The 24,642-nt window shown below is 34.6% G+C and overlaps 1 protein-coding gene across 1 annotated transcript in view; it reads right to left on the reverse strand.

The window, feature by feature from the left end:
• SLCO1B3 (solute carrier organic anion transporter family member 1B3) overlaps window positions 1-15,913 on the reverse strand; it is a gene marked incomplete at both ends in the record, with an annotated part of 62,919 nt that extends 47,006 nt beyond the window's left edge. Inside the window, one exon of the mRNA XM_079714872.1 lies at window positions 15,824-15,913. Coding sequence (XP_079570998.1) covers window positions 15,824-15,913 — 90 coding nt within the window. The remainder of the gene's footprint in view (window positions 1-15,823) is intronic.
• Window positions 15,914-24,642: the final 8,729 nt, after the last annotated feature.

The raw sequence follows: 24,642 nt of genomic DNA on the forward strand, positions 1-24,642 counted from the left end.
TGTGCTCCACAACAAGAGAGGCTGTGATAGTGAGAGGCCTGCACACCGCGATGAAGAGTGGCCCCCGCTTGCCACAACTAGAGAAAGCCCTCGCACAGAAACGAAGACCCAACACAGCAAAAATAAATAAATTAATCAATAAATAATGCTTCAATGAACGTAGGGGTGATATATCTTTTTGAATCAGTGTTTTTGTTTTCTTTGGATAAATACCCAGGAGTGGAATTGCTGGATCATATGATAGTTCTATATTTAACTTTTTAAAGAAGCTCCGTCCTGTTTCCCAAGTATTACATTCTCACCAACAGTGCCCAAGTGTTCCTTCTTCACCACATCTTTGCCAACATTTTTTATTTGTTTTCTTTTTAACAATAGACATTCTGACATGTGTAAGGTGATATCTCATTGTGGTTTTGATTTGCAATTCCCAAATAATTAGTGGTGTTGAACATCTTTCAGTGTGCCTGTTGGCCATCTGTATGTATTCTTTGGATAAATGTGTATTCAGCTCCTCTGCCCATTTTTAATCAGGTTTGTTGTTGTTGTCATTAAGTTCTATGAGTTCTTTATATATTTTGCATATTAACCCCTTAGCAGACATATGATTTGCAAATATCTTCTCCCACTCAGTAGGTTGCCTTTTCATTTTGTTGATGGTGCCCTTTGTTGTGCAGTTCTTTAGTTTGATGTAGTCCCATTTGTTTATTTTTGCTTTTGTTTTCCTTGCCTGAGGAGACATATCCAGAAAGTTATTGCTAAGGCCAATGCCAAAGAGTGTATTGCTTATCTTTTCTTCTAGGAGTTTTATGATTTCCGTTCTTACATTTAATTCTGATCCATTTTGAGTTGATTTTTGTGTATAGTGTGAGGTAGTGGTCTAGTGTCATTACATGTGGCTTTCCAGTTTCTCCAAAATCATTTACTTAAGAGGCTATCCTTTCTTCAGTATGTTCTTTACTCCTTTGTTATAAGTCAATTGTTTGTATATGTGTGGGTTTATTTCTGGGCTCTCAATTCTGTTACATTGATCTATGTGTTTTTTTAATACCATAATGTTTTACATACTATAGTTTTGTAATATACTTTGACATCAGGGAGTGTGATACCTCAAGCTGCTTTGTTCTTCGTTCTCAGGATTGCTTTAGCTATTTGGGGTTTTTTTGTGGTTCCATACAAATTTTAGGGCTTTTTTTTGGTTCTATTTCTGTGAAAGATATCATTGGGAGTTTGATAGGGATTGCATTGAATCTATAGATTGTTTTAGGTAATATGGACATTTTAACAATGTTAATTCTTCCAATTCATCAGCACAAAATATTTCTCCATTTTTTTGTGTGTTGTCTTTAATTTCATTCATCAATGTTTTAGAGTTTTCAATGTACAGGTCTTTAGCCTCCTTGCTTAAATTTATTCCTAGGTATTTTCTTCATAGGATTGTTTTCTTGTTTCTCTTTCAGCTAGCTCATTTGTTAGCATATAGAAACACAACAGATTTTTGTGTATTGATTTGTATCCTACAACTTTACTCTATTTATTTATTATTTATAATAGCATTTTGGAGGAGTCTTTACGGTTTTCTCTCTATAAAATTATGTCATTCACAAATAGTGGCAGTTTTACTTTTTCCTTTTCAGTTTGGATACCCCTTTTTTCTTGCCTAATTTCTCTGGCTAGGACTTTCAATACTATGTTCAATAAGAGTGGTAAAAGTGGTCATTCTTGTATTGTTCCTGATCTTAGAAGGATAACTCTCAGTTTTTTACTGATGATTATGATGTAAGCTGTGGGGTTGTCATTTATGGCCTTTATTATGATGAAGTACATTCCTTCAATACCCATTTTATTGAGGAATTTTTTTTTTATCATAAATGGGTGTTGAATCCTGTCAAATGCTTTTTCTGCATCTATTGAGATAGTCATATAATATTTATCCTTCATTTTCTTAATGTGGTGTATCACATTGATTGATTTGCAGAGGTTGAACCATCCTTGCATCCCTGGAATAAAAACCACTTGATCAGAGTATAGGATCCTTTTAGTGTATTGTTATATTCAGTTTCCTAATATTTTGTTGAGGGTTTTTGCATCTATGACCATATGAGATATTGGTCTGTGTTACTTTTTGTGTCATCCTTGCCTGGTTTTGGTATCAGGGTAATATTGGCCTCATAAAATTAGTCAAGAAGTGTTCTCTCCTCTTCAAATTTTTGGAAGAATTTGAGAAGGATAGGTGTAATATCTTTTTTGAATTTTGGGGAGAATTCATTTTTTGTTTTGTCGTTTTTATGTTTTGCATTTCTGCTCTAGATTTATGTTTCATGGTTACCATGAGGTTCGTTTAACGTATCTCATAGATAAAATAATCCTTTTTCTGCTGATAGAACCTTATCTTCATTTGCCTATAGGAGTCTTCCATTTTTCTCTTCAACTTTTCTGGGTTTTTTTGTCTCAAATTACCCCTTTTTATGTTGTGAGTTTGTTAACAAATTGAAGTAGCTATAGTTATTTTTATTACTTTTCTTCTTTAACCTTTATGCTATAAAACCTATTCTGATATGTAGTTGCAATTTTCTGATTCTATTTATCACCTTACTCAAAGTTTTGTGTAGTTTTGCCTTTTTGTTTCTTGTAAAATACCTCTTTTCAACATTTCTCATAAAGCAGGTCTAGTATTGATGAACTCCCTCAACTTTTGTTTGTCTAGAAAAGTCTTAATTTCTCCTTCATATCTGAATGATAACTTTGTTGGATAGGGTGTTTTAGGCTGACAGTTTTTTTCTGGTGTATCTGTGGGGAGGAAGGTGATCTCTACGTCTTACTCTTTCGCCATCTTCCCTTCGTCCATGACAGTTTTTTTCTTTCAGTATTTTTAAAATGTCATTCCACTCTGTCCTGGCCTGTAGAGTTTCTGCTGAGAAATATTTGTTCCTTTATAAGTTACCATCCATTTTCCCCTGGCTGCCTTTAAAAGCCTTTTTTGTCACTGACTTTTGATAGTTTTAATATAATGTGTCTTGGAGAAGATCTTTTTGTGTTGAAGTAATTAAGTATTCTCTTAGCTTCATGGACTTGCATTTCCATTTTCTGCTCAGGTTTGTGGAGTTCTCAGATATTATTTCTTTAAATAAACTCTGTTCCCTTCTCCCTCTCTTCTTCTTCTGGGATATCCATTATCCTAATATTTCCCTTCATAAAAGAGTCAGATAGTTCTAAAAGAATTTCCTCATTTTAGATCTTAATTCTTTCTCCTCTTTTACCTGTATCATTTCTAGATTTCTACCTTTGAGCTTACTAATTCTCTCTTCCATATAGTCTGCTCTATTTTCAATGTTTACTAATGCATTCCTCATCTGGTTTATTGAGATTTTCAGCTCCAGAATTTCCCTCTCTTTCTTTTTAGGGTTTCAATATTTTTGGTAAAGTATTCCTTCTGTTCATAAATTTTATTCCTGAGCCTATTGAATTGCCTTTCTGAGTTTTCTTGTAGCTCATTGAGTTTCTTCCTGACAGCTATTTTGAATTCGCTATCAGTTAGATCACAATACTCCATGACTTTAAGTTTGGTTCCTGGAGAATTGTTACCTTTTGGGGTTCAGTGTAACTGTGTTCTTCATGGTGCTTAATGAGTTTTCCTCTGCCATCACATTTGAAACAGAGAACACCTTTCTTCTTTAGGTAAACCTTTTTTTTTAATAAAAAACTTTATTCTAATGATTTAACAGGTTAGAAATTAGAAGACTTTCTTTTGTTTTTCAGTAGGTGACGGTATAGCACAGGTTTTGGTTACTCTTACCTTAGCTGCCTCCAGTATATTTGAGAATTAGCATTTTCCACCCTCCAACACCTCTGTCAGAGGTGTAGCCTGGTGCTTTCACTGTCACTGCTTGTGACTCTGGGGTTATTGGTGCCTTGCTACTGCCAGTGTCACCACCTGGGTCACTGGAATGGCAATGCCTCCATGTTCCAAGATCCCATGAGTCACAGGCTCCTCCACCACAGAGGGAGGGAAAGGGTGGTTTGGAGGCCAGGTGCCTCTGCTGTGTCCAGATTTGTCAGATTCATGGGTGCACCTGCTGTGGTTGGGAGGTGTGTCCCAGAGTTATGGGCACCTCCCAGACTAGAGGAAAGCATTGCACGTTCTGTTACCACTGTTTTCCAATTGCCTATGGCTGCAGGCATGGCTATGCCTGGGACGCTGGAGCTGTATGTACTGCCTCCCCTGATGCTGTTAGGTTCTCTGAGACTGCAGGCTGGGCAGCCATGAATGGGGATCTGGGATCATAGGAACCACCTCTGCTGTGCCCCAATTCCACCTCCTCTGTGTATTCCAGTCCACTCAACTTTGGATGTACAGATGTGTGAAATTCTCTGGGGTCCTGGTGTGATGGGCAGAGTCACCTTTGTTAGGCTGTAGATGTTTTACTGGTTGTAGATTGAAGGGGACAGAAAAAGGGAGAAGCTCACTTTAGCATGATTCTGATGTCACCCACTATTTAGTCTTAATGTCAGAATATTTGTAATCTAAAATTACTGTGCTATTTGCATTCCTGGGATAAATTGATTGTTTTCTTCTCATCTTTAAATTGTAAAATTGCTTAGAATTCCTAGCTAGAATGCTTTGTGAATGTCATTATTATTAGATCTCAACTTCCATAAGGTTTAGTTTAATTTTGAAATGAAGGTAAGTATTATAGAGTTACTATCCTACTTTCAAACAAGATTGGAATACAATTTATTGTATGTTTCAGAAAAACTAGGTTCTAGATACATTGTATCTCTTTTTTTTTAACCTGGCTTTATTTCATACCTGGATTTCATATCTCATATTTTCCCCCTTCTTTCTTCTGACACCCCCAACCCCCTGCACTGTTTTCTTCTTAGCAAAAGTAGAAAATTATTCATGGATTATCTGGTGTGCATGTGATGCAAGAAAAAATAATGTATTTTGCAATCAGAAGGTCTATATCCAGTTGTCTTTTTCTTAACTTACTAACCTAACAAAGATGAAAAATTTACACAAGTCACTGAACTTCAGGTTCCTAATCCATTACAAAATAATATATAAATAGTTACCCTATTTATTTAATAGGGTCACTGTAAAGTTCAAAGGAAATTATGTTCATGAGTTCATGGATATAGTTTTGAATGTCTGTCAATGTACCAAACATGTTTGGAATTTGGAAGGCTACTATAGATTTATCCTCTCTTTTTCTTCTTATTAATATAAGACTTGTTTCTGAAACTTTGCTCCATTCACACTCTTCAATTACTCTATTGTTCTTTGCACTAGTGGAAGAACAGGAAGAGTGCTGAGTGCCAAAGCCCTTCCTACCACCTCTATAAGACATATCATAACTGAGAAGCATGTATATTATAGAGTGAAAAAATTATAAAGCCCTTGTCTAATACCCAGCCCAAAGATTTAATTTTTATTAAATATTAACATTATGCCTTAAAAATATTTTCTTGTCTTTGTAAATCTACATCTCTTTAATTTTGCTTTATATACTTTTAATACATTGAGACAACCACTTTTTAAAATTTTTTGATATTTTATATCTTTCTTCTCTTTTCTATTATTTACTAATTACAGGCAATTGTATTCCCTTAAAATTCACTGTGGACAAATGAACACCTTATGGTTAATTTCTTTTGCATTTTTTACAGAGTTTATCATTTTTATTTTCTGTTTATTTCCATGCATTTTTATTTGATTCATTTCAGCCAAATTCTATGTATTCGCTGACATAATCCCTAGCTTTTGGTGATATCCTGATAGTTGCCTATGTGATTAGCTTTAGAGCTTACAAATTTTAAAGTGCTTTATAAATAACTATCTTCTTTTGTCATAAAATATTTCCTTAATTAATCATTTAAATATATATGAATTCTGGAAGAAAAATGATAAATAGATAATTTAAGAATATCTATATGAATATGCCACACCAATGCATATTATAATTAAATTATTAAAAGTCAAAGACAAAGAGAGAATTTTTTAAGAATCAAGAGGGAAGCAACTTTTCACATAGAAAAGAACCCCCAGAAGACTATCAGTAAGTTTTCCAGCAGAAACCTTGCAGGCCAGGGGAAATGGGATATATTCAAAGTATAGTATAGTATAATATTCAAAGTATTAGAAAAAACAAAACAAAACATTACCAGCCAAGAATACTATATGGAGCAAAAGAAACCTTTGAAAGTGAAAGAGAGATACTTTCCCAGACAAACAAAAGTTGAGGGAGATCCTCAACACTAGACCTCCCTTACAAGAAATGCTAAAGGGAGTTCCCCAAGTTGAAATAAAAGAATACTAGACAGCAACATACCATAAGAAAGCATAAAACTTGTTGGCAAGGTATATATAGAGACAAATACAAAATACTGTATTACTGTAATAATAGTGGTTAAATCACTTATAATTCTAGCATAAAACTAAAAGACAAATTTTTTTTAAATAACTACAAGAAAATATTTTAAAAGATAGATAAGTAGATGTAAGCTATGACAACAATAATGTAAACTATGTGGAGGGGGTGAAGTTAAAATGTAGAGTTTTTATGTGCTATTGAATTTAAGTTGTTATCAGCTTTAAAAGACTGTTATAACTATAAATATTTTATATATGCCCCAAGGTAACTACACACAAAAATTTTACAAAATATACACAAAAGAAAAATAAAAAAGGAATCAAAACATATCAGCACACACAAAAAATCAACAAAACATAAGGGAAGGCAATAAGAGAGGAAAAGACAAAAGAACTACAAGGCTTTCAGAAAACAATGAACAATGTGGCAATACTAAATCTTTTCTTATCAATAATTGCTTCAAATACAAATGGTTCAACACCGCCAATCAAAAACTGTAAAGGGGCTGAATGTATGTTTTTTTAAAAAATGTTTTTTCTGTGTTTATTGAGATGAACATGTGATTTTTGTTCTTCCTTTGTTAATATGGTGTATCACATTGATCGATTTGCAAATATTGAACCATCCTTGCATCCCTAGAATAAATACAACTGGATCATGTTGTTATGACCCTTTTTATATACGGTTGGATTCAGTTTGCTAATATTTTGTTTAGGATTTTTGCACCTATAATCATCAAAGATATTGACCAGTAATTTTCTTTTTTTTGTAGTGTGTTTGGTTTTGGTATCAGAGTAATAGGGGCCTCATAGAGTGAATTTGAGAGTGTTCCATCCCTTCAGTTTTTTGGAATAGTTTGAGAAGGACAGTTACTAATTCTTGTTTGTATGTTTGGTAAAATTCCCTGATGAAGCCATTCGGTTCTGGGCTTTTGTTTGCTGGGAGTTTATTATTATTATTATTAAAAACTCAATTTCACTACTACTGACTGGTCTGTTCAAATTGTCTATTTCTTCTTGATTCAGTCTTGGCAGGTTGTATGTTTTTAGAAATTTGTCCATTTTTTCTAAGTTATCCAATTCATTGGCATGTAACTATTCATAGTATTCTCTTATGATTTCTTGTATCTTTCTTGTATTGATTGTTATTTCTCCTCTTTTATTTCTTGTTTTGTTTATTTGGGTACTCCCTCTCTTCTTCTTGATGATCCTGGCTAAAGGTTTATCAATTTTATCTTTTCTACAAAAACAGCTCTTGGTTTCATTGATCTTTTCTATTGTTTTTTGATCCCTATTTTTCCTCCTTGATCTTTATTATTTCCTTCCTTCTGCTGACTTTGGGATTTGTTTGATTTTCTTTTTCTAATTTTTTTAGATGATAGGTTAGGTTGTTTATATGAGATCTTCCTTGTTTCTTGAGGAAAGCCTGTATTGCTGTGAACTTCCCTCTTGGAACTGCTTTTGCTATCAATACATTCCATAGATTTGGGAGTGTTGTGTTTCCATTTTCATTTGTCGTGAGGTATTTTCTGATTTCCTCTTTGATTTCTTCATTGATCCATTGTTTTTTTTTTTTTTTTTGCGGTACGCGGGCCTCTCACTGTTGTGGCCTCTCCCGTTGCGGAGCACAGGCTCCGGATGCGCAGGCTCAGCGGCCATGGCTCACGGGCCTAGCCGCTCCGCGGCATGTGGGATCTTCCCAGACCGGGGCACGAACCCATGTCCCCTGCATCGGCAGGCGGATTCTCAACCACTGCACCACCAGGGAAGCCCACATTGGTTTTATAGTAGCATGTTATTTAGTTTCCACATGTTTGTTCTTTTCCCATTTTTCTTTCTGTAATCAATTTCTACTTTCATACCATTGTGGTCAGAAAAAAGACTTGATATAATTTCTATCCTCTTAAATTTGTTCAGAATTATTTTGTGTCCTAGCATGTGATCTATCCTGGAGAACATTCTACGTGCACTTGAAAAGAATGTGAATCCTGTTGTTTTGGGATGTAATGTCCTATAAATATCTATTAAGTCTAACTGGTCTATAGTGTCATTTAAGACCACTGTTGCCGTATTGATTTTGTGTCTGAATGATCTGTTCATTGATGTAAGTGGGGTGTTAAAATCCCCTACTACTATTGTATTATTGCCAATTTCTCCCTTTATGTCTGTTAATATTTGCTTTATATATTTAGATGCTCCTGAATTGAGTGCATATATGTTAATGAGTATAAATCCTCTTCCTGTATTGATCCCTTTATCATTACATAATGCCCTTGTTTGCCTTTGTTATAGTCTTTCTTTTAAAGTCTATTTTGTATTGCTACCCCTGCTTTCTTGTTGTTTCTGTTTGAATGAAATATCTTTTTCCTTCCCCTCACTTTTCAGTCTGTGTGTGTCTTTAGCTTTGAAGTGAGTTGCTTGTAAGCAGCAAATAGAAGGGTCTTTTTTTTTCATCCAGTAAGCCACCCTATGTCTTTTGATTGGAACATTTAGTCCATGAACATTTAAAGTAATTATTGATAGGTATGTACTTATTGCCATTTTATTACTTGTTTTCCAGTTGCTTTTGTAGTTCTTCTCTGTACATTTTTTCTTCTTTTTGTTTCTTCCCTTACAGTTTAATTTGAAATCCATTCATGATAAAAACTCTCATTAAAATGTATATAAAGGGACCATATCTCAACATAATAAATTCCATCTATGACAAACCCACAGTTAACATCAGGCTTAATGGTGAAAAGGTGAAAGCTTTTCCTCTAAATTCAGGAGAAAGACAAGGATGCCTACTCTTGCCACTTCTATTTAACATAGTATTGGAAGTCCTAGCCACAGCAATCAGACAAGAAAAAGAAACCAAAGCCATACAAGTTGGAAGGGAAAATTAAAACTGTCACTATTTGCATAATACTTTATATAGAAAACCCTAAAACCTTCACCCAAAAACTGTTAGAACTAAAAAATGAATTCAGCAAAGTGTCAGGATACAAGATTAACATACAGAAATCTGTTGTTTTTCTATATCTAATAATGAACTATCAGAAAGAGAAAGTTTAAAAAATTCCATCAAAAAGAATAAAATACCCAAGAATGAACTTAACCAAGGAGGTGAAACAACTATACTTTGAAAACTTTAAAACACTGATAAAATTGAAGATGATACAAAGAAATGAAAAGATATCTTGTGCTCTTGGATTAGAAGAATTGATATTCTTAAAATTTCCATACTACCCAAAGAATCTATAGATTTAATGTAATCTTTATCAAAATACCCATGACACTTTTATAAAACTAGAACAGGTAATCCTAAAATTCATATAGAACCACAAAAGACCCTGATTTGCCAAAGCAATCTAGAGAAAAAAGAACAAAGCGGAAGGTTTCACTCTCCCAGATTTTAGACAATACTATAAAGCTACAGTAACCAAAACAACCTGGTACTGGCACAAAAACAGACACATACATCAATGAAACAGAATAGAGAGTCCAGAAATAAACCCACACATCTATGGTCAATTAATCTTCAACAAAGGATGTAAGAATACACAATAGTGGAAAGACAGTCTCTTTAACAAGTGGTGCTGGGAAAAATGTACAGTTACATGCAAAACAATGAGATGAGAGCACTTCCTCACACCATACACAAAAAAAAATTAAAATGGATTAAAGAGCTGAGTGTAAGACCTGAAACCTTAAAACACCCAGAAGAGAACATAGACAGAACACTGTTTGACATATTATAAATTGTAGCAACATTTTTCTTTTTTTGGTTCTGTCTCCTAAGGCAAAAAAATTAAAGCAAAAATAAACAAATGAGCCCTAATTAAACTTAAATTCTTCTGTACATAAAGGAAACCATGGATTAAAAGAAAAAGACAACCTTTGTATTTGGAGTTAATATTTGCAAATAATATGACTGGCAAGGGGTTAATATCCAAAATATATAAACAGCCCATGCAACTCAATATAAAAAATAATTAAATAATTGGCAGAAGACCTGAATAGACATTTTTCTAAAGAAGACACACAGATGGCCAACAGACACATGAAAAGATACTTAACATCACTAACTATTAGATAAAATCCAAACAACAATGAGATATCACCTCACACCTGTCAGAATGGCCATCATCAAAAGGTCTACAAGTAATAAATGTCAGTGAGGATGTGGAAAAAAGAGAACACTGTACACTGTCAGTGGGAATGTAAATTGGTGCAGCCACTTGCAATATGGAGGTATCTCAAAAACTAAACAGTATGGAGATTCCTCAAAAAACTAAAAATAGAATTAACATATGATCCAGCAATTCCACTCCTGAGTACATATCTAGAAACCTCAAAAACACTAATTCGAAAAGATCTATACACCCAATGTTCATAGTAGTGCTATTTACAATAGCCAAGATATTGAAACAACCCAAGAGTCCATCAACAGATGAACAGATAAAGAAGATGTAGTGGGTATACACACACACACATACGAATATTACTCAGCCATAAAACAGAGTGAAAATCTGCCATTTAGAGCAATGTGTATGGACCTAGAAAATATGCTTGGTGAAGTAAGTCAGACAGAGAAAGACAAATACCATATGATATCACTTATATGTGGAATCTAAAAAATAATACAAACAAATGTATATAGCAAAACAGAAACAGATTCACAGATATAGAAAACAAACTAGTGGTTACCAGTAGGGAGGGGGAAAGCAGGAGAGGCACATTAGGGGTATGGGATTAAGATATACAAACTGCTATGTATAAAATAGATAAGCACCAAAGATATAAGGTATAGCACAGAGAATTATAGCCATTATCTTGTAATAAGTTCTAGTGTAGTATAATCTGTAAAAATACTGAATCTCAGGTATATAGAGACTATATACCTAAAACTAATATAGTATTGTAAGTCAACTATACTTCAATTAAAAAAATAAAAATTAAAAAGAAACAAGACTCAACTATGACTTACGTATAAGAAACTCACTTTAGATCTAAAGACACACAAAGACTGAAAATGAAGTGATGGGAAAAGATGTTCCACACAATTGGTAACCAAAAGAGAGCAGGGGTGGTTGTATTTATATCAAACAAAATAGACTTTAAGTAAAAAATGTCACAAGAGACAAAAAGGACATTATATAATGATAAAAGGGTCCACTGACCAGGAAGATTTAATAAGTATCTCTATCCCTATCTGTCTACCTATCTATCTATCTATCTACCTATCTTTCTATCCCCAACATTAGAGTACCTAACTATATAAAGCAAACATTGACACAACAGAAGGGAGAAATAAAGAGCAATACCATAATAGTGGAAGATTTTAATACCTTATTTTAAATAGTGGATAGAAATAATAAGGAAATGGATAATTCAAACACCATTATAGACCAAATTGACCTAAAAGACATACAAAAAACATTCCATCCAACGACAGTGAAATACACATTCCTTTTAAATGTATACATATCTTTCCCCAAGATATATCACATGTTAGGCCACAAAATAAGTTTTAACAAATCTAAGAAGATTGATATCATCGCAAGTATCTTTTCTACCCACAATGGAATGAAACTAGAAATCAATAGCAGGAGAAAAACTGGAGAATTCACAAACATGTAAAAATTAGGCAACAACAATAGGTCCAAGAACTCAAAAAGGAATTTAGAAAATATCTCAAGACAAACAAAAATGAAATCACAAAATACCAAAATATATGGGATGTACAAATACTGTATGAAGAAGGAATTTCACAGCGAAAACCAGCTACATAAAAAAAGAAGAATGACCTCAAATCAGCCACCCAACTTTACATCTCAATGTGCTGGACAGTGATTTCATTCTCGCATGTACAACAAGATGACAACAATCTGGCCAAAGCAAGTAAGATTGCCTGCATTGTCCCTTGCAGCGTATGTGGAGAAGTTTCGAGTTAGCAAGCTGACATTGTGTATAAAGTATGGTAACTGCTGCCCAATAATAAAGACCAGAGAAGCAATAAAAATAGTAGTAGCTAGCATTTATTGAGCACTTACTATATACCATACATTGTTCTAGTGTTTTACTTCTGTTAGTGGATTTATTCCTTACCATAATTCTGTCAGCCAGATGCTATTATTTCCCTTTCACAGGTGAAAAAACTTAGATGCAAAGAGGGCAAATGACTTCCTCTAGGAAAAAAAAAATATATTTATAGGTTTTCGAGATTAGGACCTGGACATCTTTGCATGCCATTACTCTGCTTACCTATGAATATATTAGGTAGCCCAGCAAGGGGGTCTTAAGGTTGCAAGTGGAGTTAAGGCTGCCAATCAGATGACCTTGAAAAGGTTATCCTATATTATCCTGGTTAACTCAGTGTAATCCTAAGGGTCCTTTAAATGTGGAAAAGGGAGCAGAAAAGTCAATGTCAATGTGAAAAATACTTGACTGACCATCACTAGCTTTGAATATGGAAGAGAGCTATTAGTCAAGAACTTTGGGAAATTTCCAGAAGTTGGAAAAGGCAAGGAAATGAATTGTCTTTTAGAGTCTCCACAAAGGATACAGCTCTGCCATCATCTTGATTTTAGCTCAGGGAGACCTATTTCAGACTTCTCAACTTCAGAATTGTATAATTATTACAGAACTGTGATAAATTTGTTTTGTTTTATTAAAGACATACATATACATACACACCTATACATATGTGTGCATTTGTATTTCAGTGTCAGGAGGTGATAAACGTTATGAAGAAAAATCAAATTTGGTTCAAGAGTTATGGATAGGAAATGCTATTTTATATGGGGTGGCCAGGGATGAGGTAATGTTTAAATAGAGATTTGAATGAGATGAAAGAGCAAGATATCTGGGAGTCAGACATTTCAGATGAGGAAAGAGCAAGTGCAAGCTTCTCCAAGTCAGAAGTGCACTTCACATCTTGAGAAATAGCAAAAAGTCTAATAGGCCAGGGGCTTCCCTGGTGGCGCAGTGGTTGAGAATCTGCCTGCTAATGCAGGGGACACGGGTTCGAGCCCTGGTCTGGGAGGATCCCACATGCCGCGGAGCAACTAGGCCCGTGAGCCAAAACTACTGAGCCTGCGTGTCTGGAGCCTGTGCTCCGCAACAAGAGAGGCCGCGATAGTGAGAGGCCCGCGCACCGCGATGAAGAGTGGCCCCCGCTTGCCACAACTAGAGAAAGCCCTCGCACAGAAACGAAAACCCAACACAGCAAAAATAAATTAATTAATTAATAAACTCCTACCCTCAACAGCTTAAAAAAAAAAAAAAAAGAGTGATGTTGCCTATTAATGAACTAAGGGTACACTTTAAGAGTTATCACCCTTAAAAAAAAAAAAAAGTCTAATAGGCCAGAAGGTTAGCCAGAGGAAAACTGTGGAGTAGGGATACTGTTGGTGGTTACAAATGGGATGGTTATCCTAATGATTTCTGGAAAGGGAGTGGGAATGAAGGTAGAATGGGAGACCTTTTACTTTTGCCCTATTATTTATGTTTTTTGACGATGATGCACTACTTTTGTGTTGTTAAAGAATTTTCATTACAACACAGCGGTACAAGAAATCTGAAGCACAGAAATGACAAGTGTAAACATGAACAATGTACTGGCAGGGTTTATATAACCTACTTGGTTCAGTTCAAAAATTGAGGGAAAGGGGTAAGAAAGAATCAAACTATGCTGTTGTTATTCTAAATTTTTATCTATTTGCACTTTTACACATTTTTACCTGCTGAGTCTGTATACCCACATCAGTTACAATGTGCATTTGTGTGTGTGCAGGCAAATATGCTTGCTTGAAACTCAATTATTCGATATAAAGGGGAATTTTTAGAAGTACAGGATGAGGAAGATTATTAAATAGCCCACTTACAAATCTGTGCTTACCAGAACATCTTGAGGGTACTAATATTATGGAAACCCACAGGTACTTTAGCAACATGGAGTACAATTGAGCTCATGGGATTTGCAATCAGACTGCCTAATTTCAGACCTTGGCTCTACCACTTTTCAGCCTAGGGACCTAGAGAAAGTCATTCACCCTCTAAGTTTTTCTTCATGTGTCAAAGGGAGATAATAGCATATGGCTGACTGAATTGTGGTAAGGAATAAATCCATTCATAGAACTAAAATACTAGAGCAGTGTCTTGCATTTAGTAAGTGCTCAATATACTATTACTGTTATTGCTCCTCTGTTCTTTACTATTGGGCTGCAATTCACATACTTTATACACACTCACAACTTGCTAACTCGAAGCTTTTCTCCAAATATGCTGCAAGAGACTACCCAGGCAATTTTATTTGCTTCAGCTAGTTTGTTGTCACCTTGAATGCCTGTGCAAATGAATCACTGTAACCCTCCATGTTTAAAAGGGAAATAAGCCAGAACAACTTAATACCCCTAGGCAATAGAATGTGGTCCAGTTGCATTAGCCAGTACTTTCTCCTGGTGACTGCTTTTCTGTTTAAATATTACTTAAATATTTCATCAGAACTGATTTTACCAATAATCTCTGAAAAACAAACAGACTTCATGTTCCAAGGACAAAGTTAAAACAGACTTTATATAACATGATTGCAATTGAATCTGATCTCTGGTCTTTATTCAACTAGGTAAGACTATAACTTTGAGGAAAACATTTTAAATATTGATCAAAGTCAGCCCTGATTGGTTTTTTGATTTCCTCTAGTCTTCTCTATGGGGGTTTAAAGGCTTTGATTTAGTTTTAAGAGTTTTCCATTTACAACCTAGATGACTTCACACAAACTTCTCAACTTCCTTGAGTCTTGGTTTCCTTGATTCCGTGCTCAAGGATTGCTTTTTAATGTCTGTGAAAATCGCAATACAGTCTATATCATTCACTGTCTCACCGTTTTGTGACAAAAGCAAGAGACAGGATTATCACTTTTACCCACTTGCATATGGAAAAATTAAATGACTTTCCTAAGTCATCAACTAGGTCTTTGGGCCAGGTCTTTTAGTTCCCTTCAGACTATATCATTTAAGTTAATAGAATAACAAATGCTGTTCTTTAAAAAAAAAAAAATTAAATAGGTCAAGACCACAAAGTGATTCACAAGACTGATAAATCTTCTCTGTTATAGGTCAAATGTAAGAATTTTTTTAACATACTATCCATTACACAGAGACTGCTTTATTTTAATCACATTTATAAGTATCTTTTTGTCCATCAAGAATCAAAGAGAAGATATCAAAGTCTTTCTAAATTTTCAACATTAATAAATTCTTAACTAGAAATGTCACCAAAGACCTTTTATTCAGACTTAAAGATTGATTTATATCAAGATGTATATCATTGTGTTAATATTTTAATGTATGCTTCAGTTGAAAACTCTAATTTGAAATATAATGTTCTTTTAAAAAACTGGCTGCCTTTTCTTTAAATCAAAATTCTCCCTTTACTTATTTTAGTTTGAAAACATGAAACGCATTCCACCTTGAATCCATTGCAGTAGTTTCTAGTTTTCCTTTTCTCAGAATGTTGTGCCTCTGCTGTCTTACTCAAATGTTGATTCTGGTCCATCATTGAACTGCAGATATCATGTGAATGTTTTCAATTTTTGTCGATGTTTCGTTCAAAATGATCACCTTTTTGGAGAGGAAAGTTATAATTTATTTCACTTTAACAATTCAGAAATGAGAAAAGCCTCAAGGTCAACATCAATCAATCAATAATTCCACTAATATTCATTCAGGACCTACCGTGTCCTGAGCACCTGGACACAAAAGGAAACACACACTCACACACACACACACACTCACACGTATACAAATTTCTAGCTTTAGCGAGATTGTAATTTAGGAAGATAAATTTATGGAGGGGAACTTAAAACAACAAATAAATAAGGCAATATAGAATCACACACTAGATTGGATTAAATAAATTATTAGCAATTACCTATTAGAAATAAAATTTTGTTATATTTTCTGTATAACTACATTATAAGGTTTAGGAAGGCAAATAAGTGTTTAATTCATCTTTCTGGTTTTACAAAATGCCGAACAGTACCTTGCATATAGTAGATAGTCAAAATGAATAGAAAAATAATGTAATTAATTATCATTAGAGTGGCCTAAAAAGGTTTCAGAGAGAAAATATTAATACCTCTGGAACCAAGCTCAAAAAGCAGAGAAAGTTTGGATTTGTTAAAAAGAGCTTAGTGTACTCTAAGTACCTGGCAGAGGGACTATGGCCGTGCTTGAACTTACCATCACCATGATTCCAATTTATTTTAATTTTGTTTATTTATTTTTGAAGAGAGAGTATATTTGAAGTTGAAAGCACAAAACATCAAAAATGACATATAGGAAAAATTCTTCCTCTAACCCTTATCCAGTTTCTCTTTCTGAGGAAGAGTATTATTAGCTTTCAATGAATCTTGTCCAGAAATATGATATGAATTTTTAATTAAATACACAATATTTTCCTTTTTTAACACAAATGGCAGCATACCATTACTACAGTTATCTGCCTTTTTGCTCTGCTTTATATACTTAACTTTATATTAATATGGCTTACTCAGTTTTCTTATGGTTGTAGGGTATTCCATTGTCTATAGTTTATCTATCTAGTTTTATGTCTAGGTAGGATCTAATTTAGATTAGGTTGCATCCAATTATTTCATATTAGAAAAATTTCTTAATATGTCTTTTGATTTATGTGTGATCATTTCTGTAGGATAAAATTCCTACAAGTGGAGTTTTGAGGTCAAATGTAAGAGGGATTAAAATTTTGTGAGTTATTAAGCCCCTATCTTAAAGACTAGTAAAATGAATCAACTTATTTCTTAGATTTGCTCTTTTTTGTAGAATAGTGTGTTCTTCACTGAGGTTTAGAAAATGTATTCTTATTTATTCATATGTGCATAATACATATTCATGTAGCAAAAAATACCTATTTATGTACAGAAACAAGCATAAACATAGATATATTATTATTAATAGGGCACTAATTATACAGTATATTTAATACATGTTCTATATACAGTTGATTCTCATTATTTGCAGTAATTGTGTTCTATAAAGTTCTTGCAAATGCTGAATTAGCAATTACTAAACATTGCTCCTAGGGGAAATACAGGGTTTGGTTCCTGTTTGTCTGTGGTCACAACATTTTTGTCAACCAATGAATACATAACCTTGTTTTATGTTTCCTTCCTTTTAGACACCTTATTTAATTCGTATTATTGATCACTAACATTGAATCTGTGGACAATAGCACTTTGCAGCTCAAGCCTGAAGAAAGCTTATGTAATTCATGTATCTTTTCCATCAGGCACATCACAGCTTTCTTGAACTTAGGAACACTAGACAGCACTTCAGCATTATGCTTGAGAGTCATTTTAATAGCAAAATCACCTACAAAAAACACACAAATGAAAAAAATGGCTCTAAGTAGACTGTGAAAAGGTCACTTGTTTCTATTACTAGAGCAAAAACAAGAAAGCAGAGCCATATCTTATGTTTTGTCCAACCTCAGCTGAGAACGTTCATGTGGGAGAACTCAAATTTTTTGCCACTCTCTGCAGGTATGTGAATGACCATGAAAGAGCAGCAGTATTGATTTGAGGGTTACAAATCCATTTTAGTGAGTAGGAAAATTCACAAATACAGAATCCACAAATGATGAGGATCAATTGTATATTCTATTCATTAATTCATGCAACAAGAATTTATATATATATAAAGTCCATCAATATACATAATGCATATTAAATGGCTAATGTACAAATACAGAAATGATAAATATCTGAAGATATTATCACTTGTGTGTATATGAATGTATATAAACATACACATGAATGCAGAAACCCACACCCATGTACATCTAAGTGAATCCTAGTTATTCTATACTTCTGGCATGTGGTCCATATATACCTGGACCTCTTCAGTTACTGAGTGAAGTGGAGTGAGGAGGGAATCAGTAGTACGGTCCCAAAGTCACAGGCAGTCTTTTGATAAATTTTATGTCATTTTTACATGAACACCTCTTTCTGTATCTTTGTTCAGGACTTAAATGTTAGGAAATCATTTTTACCACTTCATCCTCTGAATTATTTGAAAGGTGGATAGTCACCCTTTAGCTTTAGTTTTTTGTTTGGTTGGATGGTTTGGCTACTCAACAAACATTCCTGAATGCTATGATCTCACCACTCCTATCCTTGTTGATTGCAGTTGATTAAATTATTGTCCTGTCTCCCAGCCTTCTCCCTTTCCTATGCATATCACATCCATCCTTAGAATCTTTCAGAGGTCTCTTGTACCACACAAAATAAAACTCACGTATAGTATGTGATATTCTTCCTAAACTAAAACCAGCCTTTGTTTTTAGTCTCAATACACCCATAAACACTTTCCACCCTATGGAACCACTGTTCCCAGAAGAAAGGTCTCTGCCCACCTGTACGTTTCTTCTTAACCTGTAATGTTCTTCTTCATCTCTTGTTTGTAATTCTACCCCAACTCACCCCTCTTAGATATTTTCCCGTTGTTACTCCCAGTTGAAATAACCTTTCCCACACTGCTGCTCCACTGGACAATATCCCTTGTAATGTAGTCATTCCTTTTCCCTGTATTTCTACTACTTTCCCAAACAGACTGCTAGTCCGCACCTCTCTCCTACATATTGGGGAAGAGTATCCAGATAAAAAGTTGGAAATGTAGGCACTTTTACCTTATTTCTGAAAAAGATGAAATTATAACAAATCACTACATAATAATTAAAAGGTTGAAATATCAATTCAGGGTTGACTTTAAACACCATATTTTCCACATCACCATGGCATTTTAAGCCTGACTTGAAGACGTTTAATAAATTTTTCTCTGGACATCTTTTTTTTCTCAGAGTTCTAAACAGCTAACATGTAAATGAATTTTGGGGATGCAATAAGTTTATAACATAAACCACGATGTTCTGTAAGACAGGCATTCAGATGTAGCATTGCACCTCTTCCTTGAATAATAGTACAGTCCAGTTCTGCTCCCTTTTGATTGGGGTGGAGCAGAGGGAAGAATCTCACCAGCCTCTGCTTATCTGTGCAAGCTTTTCCTATTTGGGTGATCATAGAAAAGCAGTGCAATCCAAGTGATCTACCATGAACAATACCTGTGGTACTAAGGAGGGAAAAAGGGAAAACAGCATTTACTAACTTCTTAAACCTTTTATGGGTCTGTAAATAATTTAATACTTTTTAATTAAATAATATTAATAATAATTATAAGGGTAGCCACCTTCCTGAGTTGGAGAAGGGAACTAATATTTTTGAGTCCTTAGTTTGTGCCAGGAACTGTGCTGAGCAGAATTTTTTTTCTCATTTAATCAGAGATAAAATCATCTAATAAACCTCTTCTTTTGACCTCCCCTTGAGTCAAATTTGAGTTGAAACAAGGAAAGTTGAGGTAAGTGGCTAAGAGGCACATTGCATTTCTTGATGTTTGCCAACTAACTCTCCAACCCACATTATTTTTTCAGACTTGAAGTTCCACTTGAATAGAAAGTAAAAGGAATGGGACTTCAGTCTTTATTTTTAAATTATAAATGTCTGATTTTCTGTATTTTATTTTTAAAAAGATCAACCTGAGGCCCAGCTACCTCTAGAAGGGATAATTAATAAGTTTTATGAGTTTAGAACATAAGGGTGTAGAAGACACATAACATAAAATATGTAATATTTATCATGTCCATCAAAACAATTTTTCCCCTTGACATTTCTGGAAGTTTCTCACATACAGGAAACATTGAAATTCGAGAATCTCAAAGGTTCTTACCTGGACTTAGGATCCTACAGCAATGGCCACAGGTCCATCCCTTTATCTGTTGTTATAGTCTCTTGTTAAATAGTTGGCTGGTTATTTTTTTTACAGTCCAATGATGATTAACTACCTTCTTAGGTCATTGTCCCAGGCAAATAGAAGAAAATTAACTACTTATCCTAAGAATCTCCTCTGCATGCCTGTAGTTTAAAGATTATGTTAATAATTTCTCAGAATTTACAAATTACTTGTATGTAAAAGTTCAAAAATTAAGCTTTACTTCTGAGAATAATTTACATTTGCTTACTCAATTAAGTTGTTTGCATATTTTTCTTTAAAAATACAAATACAACAGATTATCCAAAGTGATAAAACAATTCCACATAGAAAAGACTGCAAGACAATTTTAAATATTTGTTTACACAAGGACCTACTATACTATACTGTACTATATAGTACAGGGAACTCTGCTCAATGTTATGTGGCAGTCTGGTTGGGAGGGGAGTCTGGGGGAGAATGGATACATGTATATGTGTGGCTGAGTCACTTTGCTGTGCTCCTGAAACTATTACAACATTGTTAATTGATATACTCCAATATAACATAAAAAGTTTAAAAATAAATAAAATAAAAAATAAAAATGGGGAAAAATTTGAAAAATAAAAATCTGTCTACAGGTTCCTTTAGCATTCAAAAAATCAAATATACTCTTTTGTTTGATATTTGGGTGCAATTCTAATATGATGTGTCTGGATACCGGATGTCCCATATGGAATAGTAAAGTGCCAATTCATTACAAGACAGGTCTTCTAAGTGACAACATTTTTAAAGATGATGAAAGTCAAGACTACTTTGCATAATAGGTGTCTTATATCAAGGTATACAGAAAGCAGGTCACATTATTTCTTTCTATTCACTTGGTTTTTAGGGACGGGGAGACCTCGACACAATTGAACATTTTCTTGGGGTTCTTGAAGTTTCATGCCCTCATTTGTTCATTCAGCAACTCAAATGTTTTTGAGTCCCTGCTATACCTCTCTACCTCAGATATTGGGCTCTGTTCTGGAGGTGTACCAATACAAATAAAATCCATACCCTTCTTCTCTCACATGAATAAATAATGTGTATTATATATGTTTTATACATATATGTTATTTATTCATTATAGTTATATATAGTATATAATATATGTATGTAGAGATGTGTGTGTATATATATATGTGGCTATCATATATAGATAGCAATGTGAATGTATATACATGTACCTAGATATGCACATACACATATGAATATATATACATACATACATATATAGCAATGTGAAGATGCATATGTGAAAACACAGTTAGCCCTTATCACTCCGGCAGGACAATCCTTGATACAGCTGCAACAATATTTATTTAAGTCCTATATCTCAGTTATTTGATAAATTGGTTCGATCCTTGGAACTGTTGGAATCATGGGAAGAATCAGAGACTGTGGAGGGGAAACGTTAGGAAATATTTAATTTCTCAATTAAAGGGAACTGAGGAATGAAGACCTGGGCCTGGGAAGGTTAGGATCCAGTCATCTATAGCAGACTGGGGCCCACACTCAGGAGATTCTGATTCAGTTGACCAAAGATTATGATGTTTTAATAAGCACTTCAGTGAACTTTTATGTTATGCCAGATTTTGAGAACCACTGTAGCAGAGCTAGAGAACATTTTCAGTTGATTTTGTGAACTTCCTTTTCATTCAGAGTAGGGATATAGTCTACGGGTTCCAATGCTATTGATTTTCTCTTTAAATTTCTGTTCTACCCAAGTCACATCACTTTGTTTTGAGACAACTGTGTTGAAAGAATGAAGGTAAAACAGTACAAATTAGTAGACCCTTTTTAATCCCTAAACTAAAGCTTTCTGTTGAAATTCTGGAGTGTTTCCAGAGGTCAAAGAGCATTTGCTCTTTTTCTTACATGACTGTTTTAAGTACTTGAACTGTTTTTGTGTGACTTGTGGAAGGATATAGGTGGTCAGGAAAGACGTTGCAACAGCTATTTCAAGATCAATATTATGCTAACACCCATGAGTCAACAGAATTGCAAAATTTGCTAAAAATTATCTTATTGGTATTTACTTCAGAGATAATCATCCCAGTTCTGATGATATATCATGGTCTTTGAAATCTGATAGATTTTGATGCCAATTTGTCTCTGCTACTTGCTAGCAGTATGAACCTAAGTAGGTTATCTAAACTTTTCTGAACATGAATATCCGTATCTGTAAAGTAGGAAGACAATACTTGGGGTAAGGATTAAATAATGTATGCAAAGTGCTTTGCATAGTACCTGACAAATTACAGATTTGATACCTAATAAGATTCATTGTATGACATTAGTGTATTATAAATACTCAAAGCAATTAATTCATATGAAATGAGTAAAAATAAAATCTCCATGACATGTACCCAGCAGTTTTGATTTCCAGAGTACTCAGAGGGGTCTGCAGGCATTCTTGAAGAGGGAGACTTTAGGCTCAAGGACAACCTGCAGCTGTCTCCTGCCATACTTCTCTTAGCAATGGTCAAGAGGCAGCCCCGTAACACAAAATTGTAAATCAACTATACTCTGATAAAATTAACTTTAAAAAAAAGAGGCAGCTCTGGGAGGCTGCAGACGACTCCTTGAAAGAACCTGACATCTTTCTACCCACTAGAGCCCTGGCATTGTCATGATTGATCTTATTGTGGCCATCATTTCTCTTGTGTTGGTCACCACCATGAGAAGTGAGGGATTCCCTGATCACTCTCTTCAGCTCCTGTCTAATCCCCATATGGCTCTGCACCCTCCCGTATCTGCCCTCATCTCCTATCCCTCTCCCAACCCTGAACTGAGATACTTCTCTTGAGATGTTTGGAACCCATGGTTAATCACAAGTAGAATTCCCTCTACCTTCAGCCTCTTCCCTGACACATTTTACTTCACCTTCTTTCTTTAACTTAAACCTGGCCCTTCCCTGATGACATTGCCTTTCAAAGCTGCTGTGATCAATGGGGGCTACATTGTTCTCCATTTTGCTCCATACCAGATGCCTTGTTCTCCAATTTCCCTGACTGTGCTACTTCCTTTCTGTTTTCACACCCTCTTCTCTCAGGATCCATCATTATGAATCTCATATCTAAAGACTCTTATCACTTCGTCTTGGTGGAATCATCTACCAGTCCTTGAGTCACTCCCACTTCTTCCATGAGTTTTAGCTCTTGATTCAAAGCCAATCTTTCAAAATATTCCTGCTGTAATTATTATCGGTAATTTTAATATCCATGAAGAGAATTCTTCTAATTCCCTGACTTCTTAGCTTTTCAACTTTCTCTTCTTCAATTGTCTTGCTTCTACTCACTACAGTGGACATATCCTAGACTTTGTCACATCAAAACTGCAACTTCTCCATAATACAAGTTTAAGAATTGAAGTTCCACTATCTGTCTTGCCAGCTCACACACTGTAGTGCCCCAGATGCTTCTACTGACCAGGATCTATCTGACCATTGATTGATTTTACCAGAGGTTTCACTGTGCCTTATTTCATGTTGTCATTTCCCTCCATATCTGGGTTAAATTTAATGGTCATGGTAATCACTTTCTTCCATATATCTTCAAGTCATTTGTGACTCTGGCATCATTTTAATTGCTTGACAAAACACAACCTGGATTAAATACAACTCTCAGACTACTCTGTCCATTCATCCATGCTGCTGAACATGATTGAAGAAAAACCCTCAGCATGTTGACTTTAAATTTAGGATCATGAAGTTCAAATGGGTCTTTCTTGGGCTTAGGTATCGTGTTGCATTTTCCCAATCCATGTCATCTTGCTTTCTCAGTAACTATCTTTTGCCTTCATCCCTCTCCTCAAAACTCTAACACATCTTTGCCTATCTCCACCTTCAGCTGATGATGATTTCACTAACAAAAATGAAGATCAAAATTTCCCAAATCTTCTTTCACCACATCTGTCTACCTATAGCATCAGTACCACATACTCTGCCTTGATGAACTGTCTATGCTCTAGCTAAGGCCAGCCTCCACTTGTGCACCAGATTACTTCCTCTGGTATTCTCAAGGATAGCAGTTTTTCCTTTCTAGAGAAATGTTCCCCTCAGCATATAATCATGCCATCACTTTCCCATCTTCAAAAATCCCTCTTTGATCCCATTCTCTTTCCTGGTATTAACATTATTTCTGTGCTATTTTTACATTAAAAAAATCTTCTCAAAATGCTTATGTATAATTAATGTTTTCCATTCCTTTCCTCATATTCTCCCTTGTGGACACTTCAATCAAGTTTTGCCCCCAACTCCTCACTCAAACTACTCTTGCCTAAGTCATAAATTACCTAAATGCTACATGTAATGGTCTTCAGCTGATTTGACCTATTAGCAGCGTTTTTTTCAGAGCTGATTACTTTCTACTCAGGACACCATCTTTTGTGGTTTTCCTCTTAACTTACTACAATACAATTTAA

The sequence above is a fragment of the Hyperoodon ampullatus genome (genome assembly GCF_949752795.1).
Source record: "Hyperoodon ampullatus genome assembly, chromosome: 11".
Classification (NCBI taxonomy): domain Eukaryota; kingdom Metazoa; phylum Chordata; class Mammalia; order Artiodactyla; family Ziphiidae; genus Hyperoodon; species Hyperoodon ampullatus.